Source organism: Prinia subflava, chromosome 3, assembly GCF_021018805.1.
Source record: "Prinia subflava isolate CZ2003 ecotype Zambia chromosome 3, Cam_Psub_1.2, whole genome shotgun sequence".
NCBI classification, from domain to species: Eukaryota; Metazoa; Chordata; class Aves; order Passeriformes; family Cisticolidae; genus Prinia; species Prinia subflava.
Genome location: NC_086249.1, coordinates 99,375,148 through 99,394,391, shown reverse-complemented (window position 1 = coordinate 99,394,391; position 19,244 = coordinate 99,375,148). Strand labels below are relative to the sequence as shown.

Sequence of the window (19,244 nt, the reverse complement as noted above, 5' to 3'; positions counted from 1 at the left end):
CAAGGGAGAGTTAACATTAATTACTTTGATCTCTTCAGCAGCTTAGGTACAAAAGCAGGTGCTCCCTTCTTTGCAGTTCTCCAGAAGGAGTGCCATGGGACTCCACTCCAGAGCTAACAGGGAACAGGAGAAGCAGAGAATACCCAGCTGCCACCTCCACAAAGGGTAAATGTGTTTGACAGTTCTGCACAGCCATGTATCCCATGTCTCCTGGAGAAAGTGGGGATAAACATATTTTTCCTTCCCTTGAATGACCAGCAATGTGTTTCTAGTCCTGTCTCCACACACAAGGTTGTTGGTGAAAAAGCTTTTAAGTGACTGCAGAATCTGGCTTTACCCTAGACCCAAGCAAGTTTGTGTACATGGGCCAGGGAGAGGAGGAATTTTCACCACCTTGCTTGGTTTCCACTTCTCTCCCAGGGCATTTTAGAGGCATTCCTCATGGATTTTTTCCTGATACATTGCCAACATTTTCTGCTTATGCTCAAAAGACACACATCAAGACAGGAGGAACCAAGGTCAACACAGCAATGTAGCTCTAGGAAAGTGCAAAATTCATAAGGCAAGTTGTGAGACAAATCCTTCCAGGCCAGGCCGACAAGAAGGTTTTACCCCTTTCTCAGCTGTCCCAGGATAAGGGCATATCCTGGCAGGATTGCCTTAGGTTATCTTCCTAAGATCTTCCACATCATTCTCTGGGCAGTTTTAATGTGTTTTATCTACTGCAGGTTATTATCCTGCTGGTGAGAATAGAAGTCAGAGGGTGGTGAGGCACTGGAAAAGTTTGCTCAGAGAAACTGTGGCTGCCCCAGTCCTAGAAGAGTTCAAGGCCAGGTTGGGTGGAGTTTGAGCAACCTGGTCTAGCAGGTGGCATCCCTGACCTTGGGAGGGGATTGGAGCCAGAGGATCTTTTGGGTTCCTCCCAACCCAAACCATTCTGTGATAATGTGATTGCCTCATCCCAGGACTGACACAAGTTCTAGTTGCTTTATACAAAGCAAGGACTGCCTAGCCTCTGTCCATGCAGGAGAAGGAAAAGGATTTAAATGTCAGAACCAAATGAAATGTTATCTTCTAAACTGAAAGCTTCTAGGACAGCAGCAACAACAACAACCCACAAAGTAATGAATTTCCCATGACTGTCTGATAGTGAATTTTTCAGTAAGAAGTTTCTCACATTTTTATTCATGTTGTGTCTTAGTGTCAAGAGAAGACAAGTACCAATATATATACTAAGAATCCTCTGAAAGACCTGATGTGCCAAATCTTAACCACTTGGCCATGTGGAGGATCTCTTGGCCTATTCCTGCTGGCACCTGGACAAACATCCAATATAACACAGTACACAAGACAAAGCTGGCTGTGCCTAAGGTGGCTTGGCCACCTTAGCGGAATCAAAGCTTGGCCTCCACAGACTGTGTTTAAGATCACAGCCTTCTTCATTCATGCTTTTTGCCTGCCCCCTTGGAGATGTGCCCACTGCTACAGATGAAAACCAGGTCGAAGCACAAGGGATGCTGCCAGACCTGCATTGGGAAGGATCTTCCCCAGAACATGGGCTCTGCAAGGCAGCCACTTTCTGACACATCCCCCTCTCCTCTTTGGCTTTTGCCTATCATGGAACCCATGTGTTTAGTGCCAGAGCAAGCTAGAGGGGGAGATACTCCTCCAACCATCTATGATTAATTCTGGTTTTCTTCCTTCAGTTTTGCATTATTTGCAATTTTTTTTGCATTTGCATTTTCCATTTTCAGACCATCCTGTGGTAGAGCACTCATAGAAGCAAGAGTACATAATGGATCTGGCTGCTGTCTTCTGTGTATTTTCTCACAAAGTACTTTTGATTACAGGATAGGCAAAAAGAAAAAAAAAAAAAAAAGGCAGTAAAAAAATCTCCAAAAGAAAACCAGCAAGCACAGTGATTTTATTCAGGAAGAGGTATAATTTCAATATTATTGATATAGCCCTACACAAACTTGATGTTCACATGTGCCAAGCCCAAAAATCAGATCTCTGCAATTCCAGTGCCAGTTGTGCTTCCTCCTGGGAAGCATCCATGATGCAATCCAAACCACATATGCAGATAACACTGGCTCCTACCCCTGTGATCCTTCCTGTCCTCGCTAGCATGGGCCATCTGTTACTGCTTAGCAGGCAGCCCCACTAGACACTTGATTGGTATGACTTGCATGAAAAGTAAGAAATAAACTGCCAGGAAAAATGGCATTAAGAAGTCTTTCCTAAGCAATTTACCATTTGAAAAGTGTAATTTAAACTGCACCACATAAGGTGATAAAAGAAAACAAAGCATGAACTAAGCCACAGAGCAATCTCTGTCCCTACATGATACCCACTCAGGGGGAAGGAGAAGTGGGAAACAGAAATCATGCTGTGGCTAACCTGAAAATTCTCTCTGCCTAAAAGCAGCATGGTCCAGGAATGCCAGAGAAATTAATTACCTTCTGCTGAGTCCCTGCTGAGCCCTTTGCCCTCTTGTTCACCAAGCCATAGGAGAGGACGAGAACAAAACAGTGACTGCTCTAAGCCATTCTGCTCTGCTCTGCTCTCAGCCTGACCAGCTGGGCAATAGCCATGACAAGGGATTTTAGATAGAACTGCACAGGGCCATCAGAAGAAAACCAGCCTGTCATTCACCCACTCACATTCAAGATGCACGCTAGAATGAATGATCACATCTTTCCATGAGCTGTCACCGCCTACACCCACCAAACTCCAAAATACACCTTAATCCAGGCTAGTGAAAAGCCTTAATTTAACTCTGACACAAAACCAAGAGCAGCCAGCATTAATTTCTTCCAGAAGGGTCTCACTGAGGTGTGGGAGAAAGCACAAGGTACAGAATAGGCTCTCAGCATGAACAAACTCCCTTCTACTTGAAGAAATCCCCAAAGTGAAAGTTTCCTCCAAGCAGTAAGTTACCTGATATCCTTTTCTTTATAACATGTTCTAGCCTTAAATGACAGCTTGGCAAGCCCCCACTGTCCTTCCCAGCACAGTCTCTGCCCCAGTAGGTGTTACTGCTCTCTTCCTGTGCTAAAGCAGAGTTCTGAGAGCTGCATCCCCACACAGTGAGTTCTTTTTAGTTGCCTGATTACAATTTATCAAACAAAACTGCTAAATATTCTTTGCAGCTGTCATAATATCCAGTGCATGAGTAAACTAGAGAGAAACCCTTCTTGAGCTAAGAAGTCAGTCCAGTTCCTGGAAGGACTTGACAATCCCACTCACAAAACCTGGCAGAATCCACAGATGACAAAATTCTGCATCCAGAACTAATGGTGTTTAACCAGAACTCCACATTAGCAAAATCTTCCTCTGTGTCTTCATGTCCACAGCAGGGTGAAAGTAAGCAAACCACCTTGTTCTGGAGGTCAGCCCTTAAACCTGATCCTGCTTGCCACACTTGGAACATACCATGGAGATAACAGATCGCTGGCACTCAGCACAAAGAGGATGAGGACATTCTTAAGCAAGTACACCAAGTCTCCTCTCCACGGGGAAGTGTATCAACATGCTTGTGCTCCAGTCAAATGATCTTCCAAAATAAAGGTGGAGATCCATCTGCAGAAATGTGCAGCTCTTTCCCTGAAGAAAAACTATCCCCCCTATGCCCTGCAAGACAAAGGGCTTCCTGTGAAGTCAGGAAAGTTGTTTGGATCATTCCCAGCTGTGGAAGCCCACTCACCTTGGGGCTTGCTCTCATGCACCAGCAGCTCTGCTCCCTCTCCCAAGATATTGTGCAGCCTGAAAGCTTTTTCAGAGCATTGTCTATGCAGCTTCAGAATAAAGAAGCATCACGGTGTATCAATTTCCTAGCTCAGATACAGCCAGCTGCTCCATCATAATCTGTCTTTACAGGCAGTAGTCATTAAACTTCTCAGAAGCATTCCTGTACTCTACAAGCAACATCAGGTAACTCAAATTTTTATTTCAGCTTGCTATTCCTGCAATTGAAGTAAGATGTCGAAGTGAATGCTATGACATAATAATAATTACAGTGAGGGACTTAAAATAACTAGCTCACAGCTGTGCCACATCTTAGACATGTTGCCTGACTTGCACCAGCAGCTCTGTCTTATCAAATGGACATGCCAACTATTATTTTTTAAGGACTACCACTGGTAAATAAATCCAAAGATTTAGTGTTGCCAATAAGTAATTACACAAAGCTTCTTAAGAACAGAGAAAATATAACATACAGCTGTCAATGTTGTAAAAAAATCCCATCTTATCAACATACAGGGTGCAGCCAGGGTCCATTTTCTTCAGAATTTAATCCAAACAACATGCACTCTGCCATGCCCTCTGATGCCAGCCATAATACTCAACATATATTCATCCACCAGCTGAATTGTGTGGTCTTGCACTACAGCATCTCATCAACACAGAGGTAAGTCTTCCCCTCTTGTATTCTTTTAGGCTTTGTTTTCATAGAAGCTGCAAAATTTTAAACCAAATTTTATTTCTTTTAGGTTCCATCTAAGCTTCTGTGGGACCACTGCACCAGAGGATCACATATATTTGTGTAAAATTATGTTGTGCTGCAAAATCATGGGGTAACCAAAGCAAGTCTAGAGACCAGAGGCAGAACTGAATGTGACAGAGGAAGGGGAAGAAAGTTTATCCTGTTGAGACATCCAGCACACGAATGAATGATAAACCCTCCCAACCACATGTCTATGGGAATTCTGTGGGTTCCAAGCCAGAGTAACAGTCTGTTTCACTGGACATGAATATTAAGACAGGTGAGTTTCAAAAATCATTGTCTGACTGCACAAGACAGTTTGGTCATGTTTGTTTCCCACTGAATTTAAGCAGAGCAAGATGATGTTCTAAGATATTTTACACCTTTCCTATGGACCAAGCTGAGTCCACCCACATGTGCCCACCAACCAGAGATGAAGTAATCCCTCTTAAAATGTCTTTTTATTTCAGATTCTTTTGCTTACCAGTATTGCACTAACATACGATGTAGAGCAAATATGTTTTCAAAAAGGAAATTTTAGTGCCACAGAGACTTGGGCTTGAGGCACAACTGATAGGCTGGTTAATGGTACTAGAAGAAAAACTGGGTAATTGTCTGCTCCTCACTGATGAGGTGGCTCTTATTCTTATATCATTAATAACTTGATAGATTGATTGCCTAAGAGCTAAGACTTAGCATGAAATTCTTCTCTATATCTTTCAGATTTAGGGGTCTGCAGTCTTAAATATTTTTCATATTCAATAGTGCTGGAAAAAATAGGAATTAATTTTGGTCTAACACCTGCTACAACACTGGAAATTAAATGAAATTAAGAGAAGAAATCAACTAAGTGGTTGTGGTTCAGTTATATTCTTTATCATTTGGGGACTGCATTGCTCTAAGAAACAACCAATCTCCTTGCTTTAATACTGGATATTCTTCATGGCACAGGGATTAATCCTGTCTGGTCCCCCAGCAATGTAAGGTCAGTGAGCAGAAGGGAAGGGACCACATTAAATCCGATACTTCTGTTAAAAAATAGCTATGGTGCAGCATGCTCAGGTTTCTGGACAACAAGAACCAGGTTTGTTTTGTGTTCAAGAGTATTACATGCATATCATGCCAGCTCACAGAAACTGAGGGAGCTTTTCCATATCATTCTATCAATTCCATGAGCTGAAAATTCCCTCCACCACAGACATACCTATTTTGAGTACAACCATCTTGTCACAAAGCAACTAGCTGTTGCTTACAAAACACAAAAGTCCTGGGAGTGGGAGGTTTTATTTTTGTTGCTAGTTTTGGTTGAAAATTACACAAGAGCTGGATGAAATACTGTTTATTACCACAGTGGCTGGTCCAGCACAACTCCTGCAGTTTGTAATTTCACCAGCTGGTGAGCACAGAGGGAGAGCCCAGCCCTCACCTGCCTGACAGTGCTCCCGTGCTGGCCAGGAGGCTGCTGGCTGTCCCCTGGCTGTGGCAGGGACCACCCTGGATGGGACAAGGACCAATGGCCCTGTCTTGCACGTCTCTCTGGTGATTATGCCAGTAAACACAGCTGAGGATGGGTGAAGTCAGAGCTGATCAGGGCACAGAGGGCACTGAGCTGCCCTTTCCATGCTGGGAGGATGCACAGTCAAAGCACCACTTTGAATTTGGAGACCAGTAGGGAAAGGTTTAAAAAGGAGTAGGTTTTTTCCATTAGGAACTATTTATCTACAAAGCCATGGGCAAAACCAGCAGTTGCCCCATCCTGCCAGTGAGAGTTTTGCACGAGTGCCCTGAGAGCTGCAGACATCCTGCACATATTCAGTAAATGCAGCAAGGTCCTGCTGCCTCCTAGAAAGGCTGTTATGTGTCCCCAGTCCCACCTGCCATGACAGAAATAAACCTCTAAGGTCATCCCCATGTGAACTACATTTTTTTTTTTCTTTTTAAATGGTGTGACCTTCTGTTGGAAAATCCTAAGTCAATCCCTTTGCATCAGCTCCTGTTTTGTGACAACAGAAAGCAAGGAACACACCGAGGCTTGGCTTGTATGTTCCAGGAAATAACAGGGAAACATCCCTGAAACTCAGCTCTCCAACATCTTGCTGTTCTGGTTCTTTCTTCAGGAGGTTTTAGAACACACTTGCATAAAAGAAAACCAAAACCCTGAAGACTGCAGGTGATGCACAGATGGCCCATAGGTTATTCTGGGACAAGAGAGATCAATTTAAGCCTCTAGATTATTTGACCCACACGATTTAACTCAGCAGTTTTCCTGCAGTATACTGGAAAGAGAAACTCAGTTCCAGGTAACACTCAAGCTGACCTCAACATTTACAAGCAACTGTACACTGGACCAGCTTTAACTGACTCAAAGATTCAGCTATACAAAAAAGGAGCTCTAGCATAGCATCAATGACCTGAAAACAGAGGAATTTTGAAAAAAAACACCCTCAAATCTCAAAAACATGCAACAATATCAGCTGCTGGTTTCCTCCAAGATATTATTTTGCAGGTAAATTGAATCATGCTCTGTCTGCAATCAGTGCATGCCACAGAGCAATAAATGCTCCATCCAGCACAAGGCAGCTGCACCAGTGAAAATGAACCCAGCCATGAGATGCAGCCATCAGGGAGAGCACCAAGGTACTGAGGGTAACCTATCTGTATTTGTTTCCTTTCTTTGTTGTCAACGGGAAACAGACATGCACTTAATTATGTTCCCATTCCAAGCCTAATTAGAGCCAGTTAGATGTTAAGTACTATTGAAGTGAAACAGGATTGAGTTTCTATCTGTTCTTCTGTTAATGCATACCTGGACAGGTCTTCTCTTCTATCTTAACCTGCTCTTCCAAGAATGAAAGGCACAACTTGTGTGACACATTTCTGGTGTGTTGACTGTCTTTTGATGCAGTGGTGGCCACAGCAAGTTGTAATAAAAATGCTTTGGGCAGGAGACTATTAGGAAAGACAATAAAAATCATGGGTTCTCCACTGCAGGAAATCTGCAGCAATCCTCCATCTCGGATAGCTTTTGGAATTGACTTGGACATGTTTCCATAATCTCTTTACAATGTCCTCCACCTTTTCTTTGGTTGAGGTCACAGCAGAGTATCTGGACAGCCCAAGCAAGCTGCAAACTGCCATGCACCTTTGTGTTCTCTTCAAGCATGGACAAATATCCCAGTCCAGGTGGAGATCCTTGCAGGCTGCACGGGCCTGCAGAGCCCAGGTCCCCATCTCTGGCAGACTTTCATCTGTGCTTGGGCTCCAAGCCCCAGCACAACTTCGAAGCCTTGGTACTGCCCAACTGCACTGATGCAGCACATCACAGGTTGTGCCATGACACAACCTGTGATGCCATAAACTGGCCTCAGTTTCAAGTCCAGATACAAAAAAAAATAAAACCCAAAATTCCAGTGCTACCTGGCAGGTTCAGGAAATTCTCATTTCTTTGAAAACTTCATTTTTCTAGAATTTCCCAAACCACTAAGTTTTTATCATTGAGAAGACTACCACCATCAAAAATGTCAGGTTTTGATATAGCTCCCATTTACTTTGAGAAACATACAAAATGAGCAATGTTTCATATTCTTTTGCCAAAAAATGCTAAAAGGAGTTCTCCAAATGCTTTAAAGTTTTTTTCCAGGTGGAGGCCCATGAGAAACTCTGTCCAAATGATAAATGTTTTTAAAACTTATCAAATGACTAAATCAGCATGGCCTGGCTGAATCTTCAGCTGCAGGAGATGTCCTCAGGTCCTCACAGTAAGAGTTTCTCATGTGCTGAGTTGCAGACATGCTTTGCTGGTGGCATTCTGTGCAATTTGCAGTTCCTGTGTACTGCATTCTCTGAAGCAGTGCCTGTAATCCAGTCTGGAATAAGATCCTGAGGAACTTGTCAGCTTCACTGGTGGCTTCAGTCCTGTGGCAGCAGCAGGCCTGAGCTGATCATGTCTGTCCAGAGGCATTAAGGCACTGAGTGGTTATGTGGGTCAGATAGCAGGGTCTTCCTTCTCTCCCCAGTTTTAGGAAATGTAAATGCTCCTCTTCCTATGATAGTTACAGGGTTTCATTCTCTTTTCTCCTCTCCTACATCTCTGCAGCACCTTTTAAGCATGCCAGCCTTTTCCTTAGGTCTGCTCCCAAGATCCAGAGGCTTCTGCAGATTAAGTCCATCACATCATTATTCACCTCATCACATTCTCCTAGCAATTAAACTCTTAAAAAAGACCCTTTCTGAATATAATAACAAAAAAATAACATTTCAGTTTGATCCATCCAAATCCACATTCAGCCCAAACCAAACCCAAGCTTTCCTCAAAGCCCTCAGCAAACATCTCCTGATAATAAATTAATGACAAGACAAAATTTTAGCCTTCTGCTCAGCCCAGGCTGTTGGTGGATATGGTGAGTCCTGCCTGGCTTTTGGGAGAGTGTGTCACTGCCAGCCTTACACAGTCACCAGACACCAACTGAACTCACCACAGCAGTTCAGGGAGATGGGAAAAGCAAGAAACAGAGAGGGAAGGGGGGCTGCTTGCTTATTTTAAAGATTTTAGTGCTGTCCCCAGAAACACAGAGAGGAACAAAACACATCTGCAAAACGCTACGTGGAAATTACAAAAAAAATTAATATTGACAACATTAACTTCCTCTCCTTTATTACAGCTCCTAAAAATCCTGTGTCCTTCTCCCAGAGCTCAAAGAACCAGCTCAGCTGTGAAGTAACAATAATCCAGCAAGACACAAGTGTGCCAGGCTTCAGAGTCCTTCAGTGCAAGGGAAATTCAGATGCTTCCCTCTCCTACCCCAGAACTGTTAAAGAGACAGAACATTTCAACCATGTGCCCACCACCGTGAGAGAGAGCTAAGATGGAAAGAAGCCTGCTCTGCCCCTGTGGAATCTTCTCTGAGAGATTATTAAATGTTAATTAATAGAAATGAGCCTAAAGAAGTCACGTTATGCAAATAAAAATGGTGTACGATATCTGTCAACTGCTTTCCACAGTCACTTCTGGAGTCCTGCATTTTATTCTAAAGATTCAGTCGCCGAGGTTTGCAGGGCACTGAGATCAACAGGGCTGAAAAGTGCAAATTTGGTGACTGCAGAAGGGACTCAGCACTACAGCAATGCCATCATCTCTGTAACAAGCGTCACTGGGCTTAAACAGCACGTGAAAGATTGAAGGAGATGTTTCTGCAAGCTCACATGCACAAAGAGCCTTTCTAGATATTCATCTATTAACTCAGTGGCACGTAAATTTGTAGGACAGTTGCAACAATAGAAGAAACGATGATAAAAATCCAGAGATGGAGACAACTAACGGTACCAGGTAACCTAATTTCCCTCCCTAACAGCACAGGGAATTGATAAATAGTCACAGAATCAGAGATAAAATCAGATTATTGGATCCATTTTAAATTCCCTTGGTTTACCTACGATAATTGCCTCCATTTCCTTGACAAGCAAGGCTGGAATGAACCAGCATCCAAGGACTCTACTGCTGTTTTCACAGAGAAGTGCTAACAAGGCCTCCCCAGCACCTTTCCCCAGGATTTATATTTACCCTGTTTAGGCACAAACAGGGTAAATATAAACAGGTTATACAACAGGTTGCTCAGAGCACGAGGGAATGCTAAACAGCCAAATGTTTGCTACACACACAGTGGCACTCCCCCACAGCCTCGTCTCCTTCCCTGTGAAAAACCAGAATTCCTGCCACAGCTTGGTTATGAATGCATCCTATGCCTTCCCAAACAGAACTGAAACAACTTCTAAGTCACCCACAGCCCTCCTTCACCAGCCCAAACTGACCTCTCAACGTGAAAATGTCACCGTCCTCAGTCTACAGAACTGTCCTGATGCAAAGCCCAAGGTCAAGGGGTCGCACCTGCTGAGATGCAAGCACAGCTCCACAAGCTGAAAAGAAGGAGCATTTAGCCAATGGCAAAGTCAGGTGTTCCATTAAATGAGGTGTAAAATGCTAATTTGTACTGAAACCATTCAATTTTCAGGACCTGAAAAATCCCAATCAAAACCCCACTAAACTAAGCCAAGCTGGGTACACATCCCAAGAAGTGACTTAGAAAGGTGACTCTGGAGTTATGGTTTCAAACACCTTCTAGCCTTATTTTGGTTGTTTGTTTTTTTTTTTAAATCCAGTTATTTGTTTAGCCAACAGAATTCACCTTGGGCTATGCTCACTAGAAACAGCCATTATCTTTAATCTTTCATGTATATCATTATGAGAACAGAACAGGAAACAACTGACTTAAGGAGGCAACTGCATGAGGTTTGTGTCTGAACAATGGAGCACTTCAAACCTGTCATGATAGAGGGATACTGTGCATTTTTGAGAGCTTGGGTTGGGTTTTTTTTTTGAGATTTCAGGTAACTACATATGAGTAATAACACTTCTTTCTAAAAGTATAGCAGTGTTGACTTTGCAATCAAATGGAACCACCAAGAGATTGAGCAATCTAAGCCACATGGGAAAGCCAAAAATTTCCCAAAATATTTCCTTTAAAACCATCTGCTAACATATACTTTGAAAGAATTAAAAGAAAAGAAATACAGGCATGGTAAGAGGTATTAAAAAGACCAGAAATACACAGGAACCAATACAGAAGTACTGGAAAGAAGATGTGAGGAGAAAACCAGTTAATTCAGGAACCCAGCTGGACACTTACAGGGGAGATGACTAACGCCACTAGTAACTCAAAGTGACACACAAATTTAATCCCACATTATAAAGCACAGCTGCGTTTGAGGATGGCCAGGAGTGGAGCCATCAATCTGTGTTCCTGAGCAGGCCACCACACGTGCTCTTTGTCTCGGTCATCTCCCGGAAAACAGCTCTGTGAGCCCCTGGAATGTCGAGGGAATGCCCCCTCCACCCCCCTGCCACAGCAGGAGCTGCCTGTCCCAACAGCAGAGACACCCCCAGCACCCACAAGTGACCTCCTTTTGGGGAATTCTGAGCAGATGGAAAGGAAGGGGGGCACTTCAGAGCAGACACCAAGACTTTCCACACCTCCCATGGCAGAGGGACACTGAGCCCATCGTCCTTCATGGGGCCATGTCCAGACCCCCTGACCTCCACGCCAGTGACACACATTCCCAGAGGAACCGGCTAAAAGAGGAGGAACCATATGAAAACACACAGCTTCAACCTTTTTTAAAATCACAGCCCTGGTGTGGCCTCACAGCCAGGCAACATTTACCTGCCCACCATTCTCCTACCGCCTGCTAACTTCCAAGGGGTTACACCAGGATGCACAGGTCTATTTTCAAAGCAATAAAAACTACCACTAACTATGACTAGCTACCCTATTTCTGATTTTGTCACATAGACAAAGACACGCCAAGTTCTAAGAAGCTAATATAGTCCCCAAAAACTTTGGAAGATTCTCTTCAGATCAGTGACCCACCTTGGAACATTATCTAGATGGAAACTCTATTTCCACGCTTTTATTACATTAACTGACAGCAAGAAAACCCAATTCCAGCAGGACAGCACACACAAAGCTCTCATTTGATTGCCGAGTGTCTCAAAGGGCCTAGGATCAGAAAGTAATCACTTTGCTATGGTGCTTATTTGGGGCAACAGCAAGCTTTGCATGGAAGACAAAGCCCATTTTCTTCAGCCATAGAACTTTAAGGACAAGTGAATGTACCCTTAAAGCTCCCTCCCAAAACACATTGAGGCAGGCAGTTAATTTGGTAACAAAATATATTTAGAAGGCTACAATGAAATATTAATTATACACGTGTTTTAAGACCAAAGGTTACTTAAGTACTAGACAAATACAAGATACTGAGGGGTGCTTCAAGGTTTCTCTCTCCTATAAAAAATTCACTTAGAATTCTAATCCAAAATTCATCTTCTCTTAAAAACAGGACAGGCTGTATCTCAGATTTCTATGCAAGCAATTTATGATACCCAAAAGGAAAAAAATAAAGATAGCTAACAGCCAAGCAAAGCTTTTATCACCTTTTTTAATCTACTAGTTCCAAACCAGGTGCATTCAGTACAGAATTCTGATTAGGAAAAAATGGCTGTTGAATTTTTATTACTACATCCCTTAAGGACCAAAAGCGGTAACCTTAGGCATTTAATGTGTTCTATGAATAACAATACATATGAGCACACAAAAAGCTTGTTATCTCTGTTTATGGAATTTTTTTACCATGTTGATACATTTATGGAAAGAAGTTGGGAAGTATGGTGAGGAGGAGGAAAGGAAGCTATGAAAATAACAAATTACATTAAACAAAACCTATTTGGAAAGGAACAAGCTACACAGTATGAAATTTGAATTAACTGTGTCTCCCTATTACGGTCCTACAGCTCCCAGGGAATCCGTGCAGCCTCATTTAATGCCTATGCTAAAAGCCTCCACCTATACACATTTGTTCCACAGATACAAATGAAATTCGTGTTTAACCCTGACAAAAAAAATCACTTGTTGGGGGAACATGCTGCATACACACATTTTCTTATTTTATAAACAATGTGAAACACACAGAAGTCCTTCATGATGGCTCAGAACAGCTCACTGGGTGCAAAGAAGCATCTTCTCCCCTCTCCCTCACATCTGTAACCATCTGACCCAACAGGCAAACAGTGGCCACCACACACCACCCTGTCACAGGATGAGTTTCTGCCCTGTATTATATCACAACTCCATTCCCACAGCCAGAAAAAAAAACCCCCATACAAACTGCAGCTAAGCAACACAGAGCTTTCTCCTTCAGAAATCAGCTTACAACCTCTCCAAAAAATGTGGGAAAGCCGTCAGAATGAAAATTTACAAACCAGCCATTTGTGGCGCTGGCATGGTTTCCTTCTGGTATTTAGATCAGTCCAAGAAATAAATTTTTAAAATAGTCCCTCCAATAGAATCCTTCCCATATTTTCAGCTCTGAAAATTCATAAGGACTCAAATTGAGTTACACTGATTCTGGTGCCAGCAGCTCCTAAGAGTACAAAAATCACTCCAGAAAACAATGGAGGTGGGGGCTTTGAAGGAAGTCCATGCATCCCTCAGCTCTCAATCCTGACTGAAAAAAAGAAATGAGTGTACAGCCAGAGAACATCATGGTTTTGCTCTCCTCATGGAGACAGCTGCACCCTTGCTCCAATTTATCCTAAATGGATTCAGAGCCCAGAAAGGGGACAAAAATGTTAATTAGTTTTGTTCTTCCTTTTAGCACAGAAGAACCGATAAAGACTTAGAATCTGCTGTCAAATGCTCTGGACCTTTACCAAGTCCTTTGCTGTCTCCTCCCACTGAGACCTGCCTAGGTGTCCCCAGGCTGGTGCCTTGAGAAACCAGATGGAACAGCAAGCATGATTCTTCATTCTCCTTTGATCATGGCTGCAGGATTCTGTCTCCAACCATTGATTTCCTCCTCCTTTTCCAGGCTCGAGGAAGGGGACAAACACAGACTCTGGTGGCTGTCAAATGTTAAGTAACTGGAATGTTAAGTAACTGGAAGAGTGGGCCATGCCCTTGGAGAAGATCAGGACAGACGGGAGCCTGACCCACAGCTGAGAGGAGAAGAATTCACAGCACAGCATCCCACCAGCACGGCCGCCTTGCTGGAGCCCAGACTGGAGCTCAGCTGTGTTATTTACCCTTGAGGTCCCAGCTGTCAACCTGGCCTGGCATCGTGACAGCCTGTGGCACAAATGCCCTCGGCCAGCTGCTTGGCTCAGTGTACAATTCTCTCTTTTAAATGAGATTAGTGTCGGTGAAATGTGCTAGCTCAACGGGCGTGCTGATCTAAGTCCTCTGTTTATTCGGGCTACAGCAGATACAACGATCACTTAAAAAAAAAAGACTCAGTTTTAAAAGATGCCATGAATTTTCCTGAGCTCCTGCAGTTGCTCACCCATCACAGGATGAAGAGGGGTTTCTTACAGATCTGCTGAGAACAGAGGACTGGAAAGGAGGAATCTTGAAACTGTGGTAAGTATATCCACTTAGCCACCTACCTCCTGAGACTGATGTGAAGGAACTACTTGCCAACAAAAAACCCAACAGATGATTCCGGCTCCCTATCCATTTCAGTCATCAGACACATCTGCTGCCACCAAAATTATTAAAAAAGAAGGGGAGGGATATGTTAAATATCGGGGGGGAGGTAAGAAGGCGGCAATAACACCGAGGTACTGCCATAAGTAGGGATAAGCCAAATGTGTTTTGGTTATGCTTTAAAAAAAAAAAAATCTGAAAGCCTATGAAGTTAAAGATGAAACAGCTGAAGTCCTATGTTCACTGTAAGGATGTCAAACGCTATGGCCATGAATAAGCAATTCTTTGTTTAGAATGCCTTTTTAAGCAGAAAGATGAAGATTCGAGTCACCGTGTTTCACAGGCACTTTCCACACAGCACAAAGCTACCAAAGCGGCAGAGCACAGGCAGCTCCCGTGGCTGGGAAGCGACAAACGCGCCTCGGTGCCCGCGCCGCTGATGCGCGGAGCAGGTCCCTAACAGCACACAGCGGGGCCATTACCGTGCGCTGTCACCGTGTGCTGTCACCGTGTGCTGTCACCGTGTGCTGTCACCGTGTGCTGTCACCGTGTGCCATTGGAGGTCCTTAACCTGCGATCGCCGCCGCGGTCCGCGGCTCCTGCCGGCGATCTGCTGACTAACAGGCCGGGGAGCTGCGAAAACCCCCAGCCCCCGGGGTCGCCCGAAAAACGCGGCCGGGCTGCCCGTCAGGCAATCGCGGCAACTCAATTAATGCATCTGGGTCAGGAACATGGTTTGCGGGAGCCCGAGCCCGGTTACGAAACGCGGGCAGCGCGGCCGGGGCTCGGGACCGCGGCTCGGGGGCAAAGCCAGCCCCGCCGGGGGCCGCGGCTGCGGCGGGCAGGGCGGACACGGTCCGGCGCTGCGGACACGGTCCGGCGCTGCGGACACGGTCCGGCGCTGCGGACACGGTCCGGCGCTGCGGACACGGTCCGGCAGGCCAGGGGGGCGGCGGGGAGGGGGCAGCGTGTGGAGGCTCTCGCGGAGACCCCTGCAACTTTCCCCCGCAGGGGCTCGGGAGGGATGTGCTCGCCGCGAGAGGAGGCAAAATCCATCATTTTTTATACATAGATACGTGTGTATGTACGTGTGAGCTCCTGTATATGCGTGAGTGTGCATGCAGAGCTGTGTTCCGGCGGGCATGCCCCGTCCCCGCTCGCCCAGCCGTGCTACCCCGGCTGCGGAGCCCCCGGTGCCCCCCGCCCCGGGCAGGTGGGGCCGGGGGGTGCCCGGCGCTCCCTGTGTGCCCGCGCCGAGCCGCGCCGCACTCACCCAGAACACGAAGGAGTAGATGATGAGGAGGGTTTTCAGACACGTTATCACGGGTTTGGTCTCCATTCTCCTCGATGCCATAATACTGAGATCCCGGCTGCAGGCTGGGCGCGGGAGGAGGCGGAGGAGGAGGGAGGGGAGGGGGAGGGAGAAGGGAGCGGGGGGGCGGAGGGAGGTGAGCTCAGCGCCCGGCTGCCGCGGCCGGGCTCACCGCGCCTCCTGCTGCTGCTGCCGCCGCCGCCCGGGGACCCCCGGCCGCCCAGGGCAGCGCACAGGGGGCTCCAACAGCAGGGGTGGCATTTACTGGAATATCTCGGGCGGGGGGGGGGCTGAGGTTTTGAAAGATGAGGTGAAGGACACCCCCCGGCCGCCCCCTTTTCTCGGGAAGGTGCTCGGAGGCTGCTCAGGGGCTTGGGGATGGAGGCGCTGCATGGTCGGAGCTGCAGAGGGAATTGCCGGTACGGGAGAAAATCTCTTTCAGTGTCACGATTAAAATGTGTGTTCCTGCGCAAGCTTCAAAGGTCTGGAGACCACAGCAAGGGCAAGCAGCACAGGTTTGACGGCGCTCTGGTTACAGCCGCGCAGTCTGGCTGAGCCAGGCTGTACCTAAGAGCGAGAAGCTGCACCGAAGCCATTAGGGGGACCGGGCTCCTCCAGCTCTCCGCATGTGGCGTGCCCCTCCTGCAGCTCTGGTGCAGGTGACCGTGTGGAGACTGTACGAGCTGTGACCTGTGAACGGTGCCTTACAGGGGCAGCTCATGAAGCTGGGGTGCTGCTGGAGCCTGGCCCTCAGCCCTGGCTTCATGTCAGCCTCGAATCTGAACTCAGGGCTAAAACTGCTCTGGACACTGAACCCCAGCTACACTGATCAGAAGCCTCATACTGCTCTGTCTTTGAGAGCCTCAGCTTCAGCTGGAACAGGTCTGGAACAGGTCTGTTCCAGCAGAACAGACTCAGCTCTGCCTGGAGTGTAACACACCGCGGAGAGAGCCCAGAGCTCCGGAGAGAGAGGCCAGAGCTCCGGAGAGAGAGCCCGGAGCTCCGGAGAGAGAGCCTGGAGCTCCGGAGAGAGAGCCCAGAGCTCCGGGGAGAGAGCCCAGCACTCCGGAGACAGAGCCCGGAGCTCCGCAGAGAGAGCCCAGAGCTCCGGAGAGAGAGCCCGGAGCTCCGGAGAGAGAGCCCGGAGCTCCGGAGAGAGAGCCCGGAGCTCCGGAGAGAGAGCCCAGAGCTCCGGAGAGAGAGCCCGGAGCTCCGGAGAGAGAGCCTGGAGCTCCGGAGAGAGAGCCCAGAGCTCCGGAGGGAGCCTGCTTCTCTTCCCTGTCACCGCAGCCCCCAGCCCTCTGGAAATCCAGCAAGGGATGGCCAGCAGGGAAATAACCTAGTCTGAGACTGGAAAGGGAGCTGATCCTGCAGAGCCTGGCAGCAGAGCAGCGTGTGGGTCTCACCAGCTCCTCTGGGTGGGTGGGGATAGAAAGGGCTTGTGGGCTGGCTGCCTCCAGGAGGAGCACGGCCAGAATGAGGGCACACATGTGCCTTGGCAGCCCAAGCTGCTGTGCCAAGGCCACGGGCAGGAACAGAGGGGATTCCTTTGGGGGTTTTTTCCGTAGCTCACATTTTGGAGGAGGTTATGTGTGCAGGGGAGTGGATGCTGGAACACTGCACGTCCCTCCTGAGTGGTGTGCCTGCACGCCCCGCAAGGCAGGGATCTGAACTATGGCTTTAACTGCATTAAAATCAAAACAGGGTCAACGCTAAACAGCGAATCTCCTTAAGCTACAGAAGTAGTGTAGGTTGTGCAGCTGAGACATATCGAAGTGATGAAACAGCCTTTGCCATTCAAGAGACAGTGTTTGGAAAACAGAGTGAGAAAAACATGGTTCCTGAGCAAGTGCTTTTGTAATATGCAGAAATTCTGCCATGAGGACTGCTGCAGGATTTTGCTGGGTTTAACTTATGACTTTTAGAGCTGTTAGCCTACTCTTTCCTGAAACAATGAAGGCATCTAAAAGATGCTTGGAGAGGGAGTATTCTGCAGGAGATACAGGGTTTTTTAAGCAATCACCACTTTTGTGGAAAATTCAGACGACAGGTGCATAAATCTTTGTTGGCTTGGCCATTAAAATGTAAATACGTGCACTAACTGCAAAAAATTGTATTGACATTAACAACAGTTATAAATATTCACTGTACAAAAATTACACTAAGATTTTTGACAGAAAATAGCTATGAGCTGGAGAATTCTCTTCCTTCCCCTCACACTTGGGCTGTAGAAAAGATAAATGCTGCTGTCACAGCCCAGGGGACAGCAGCCATTTATTTCAGTAGCTATGGTTATACTTCCCCTCCCCTTCAGGTGTTTTTAAGAAAGCATGAAACAAACTATAATATCAATCAGAATGGATATTTTGGTAGATGCTGATTTTGACAAAGACTCATATTTTCTCCCAGTAGCATGTGATTTTAGGTCACTCTGTCCCATAGTGCCTAATTTGAGACACATCCCCTGAGTCTTCTCAGAAGGATGAGTTGGGGATCTAAACTACATGAGTGCCTACAAATCCTCCCCTGATAGTGCTGCTAAAACTCACAGGATTTTGCACCAGGGAACCAGGGAGGAAACAGAGGTGCAAGAAGAAAAGCAGACATCAGGAAATACAGCTCCTTTCTTCATGAATGTCAGGTCCTGGCAGGGATGATGTCCTGAGAACTGAGAAACAGAGGCTCCATGGTATCTCCTCCTGAACCTACAGTCTTCTCACGAGGCTGTCTTTGGAGGAACTCTGGAGCATATACTTTATTGGATGTAGATGCAAATTTTGGATTAAAATTGAGAATGTCTGAACAGAGCTGAACAAAAATCTGCCTGATTACAGCAAATACCATTAAAATATGACAAGAGCACTGAGCCATCAAACATTTTAGGCTTAAATGGAATTACTGAACAATTGCTAGCCTTTATATGTGGCTTGGAAACACATCTACCTTTTAAAATTATTTTTATCATAGTTTTGCAGATTTGGGAGGGCAGATTTTCAAGTATTACTTGAACAAAACCAAAGCAAGCCTTTCTAAAGCAAAATACATTTTCAGTTCTGTAATCCATGTTTGCAAAGTTGGGAACATAATTGCTCTTCACATCTCCCCACAGAGAAAACATTCTTGTAGTTATTCAAAACAGGACATTTTTGCCTAACTGTGTCATTTGAAAAATATTTCTTCAAAACACTGGCAGTTTGCAGGGGTTTCTTCTTCAATCTGTAAACTCTTATTTCTTCAGGAGGCACAGGGAATATCCTCTGTCTTAATAAGTCTGTTTGCAAAGCATCGGTCTAGAAGGAGCTCCTTCATCCTATGGCAGAGCATTGTACCATAGGAAGTGAAAATGAGGACTTCCATCCTTACCTGAAGCTGACCTTGGCTTTTTGGTAGTTAAATGGCAACTTTCTGGGGA

The 19,244-nt window shown here is 45.9% G+C and overlaps 1 protein-coding gene across 1 annotated transcript in view; it reads right to left on the bottom strand.

Moving 5' to 3' along the window:
- The window catches only part of TSPAN7 (tetraspanin 7), a 92,231-nt gene extending 76,305 nt beyond the window's left edge, over positions 1-15,926 (bottom strand). Inside the window, exon 1 of the mRNA XM_063393015.1 lies at positions 15,794-15,926. Coding sequence (XP_063249085.1) covers positions 15,794-15,874 — 81 coding nt within the window. The 5' untranslated portion in view covers positions 15,875-15,926. The remainder of the gene's footprint in view (positions 1-15,793) is intronic.
- Between the last annotated feature and the right edge of the window lie 3,318 nt (positions 15,927-19,244).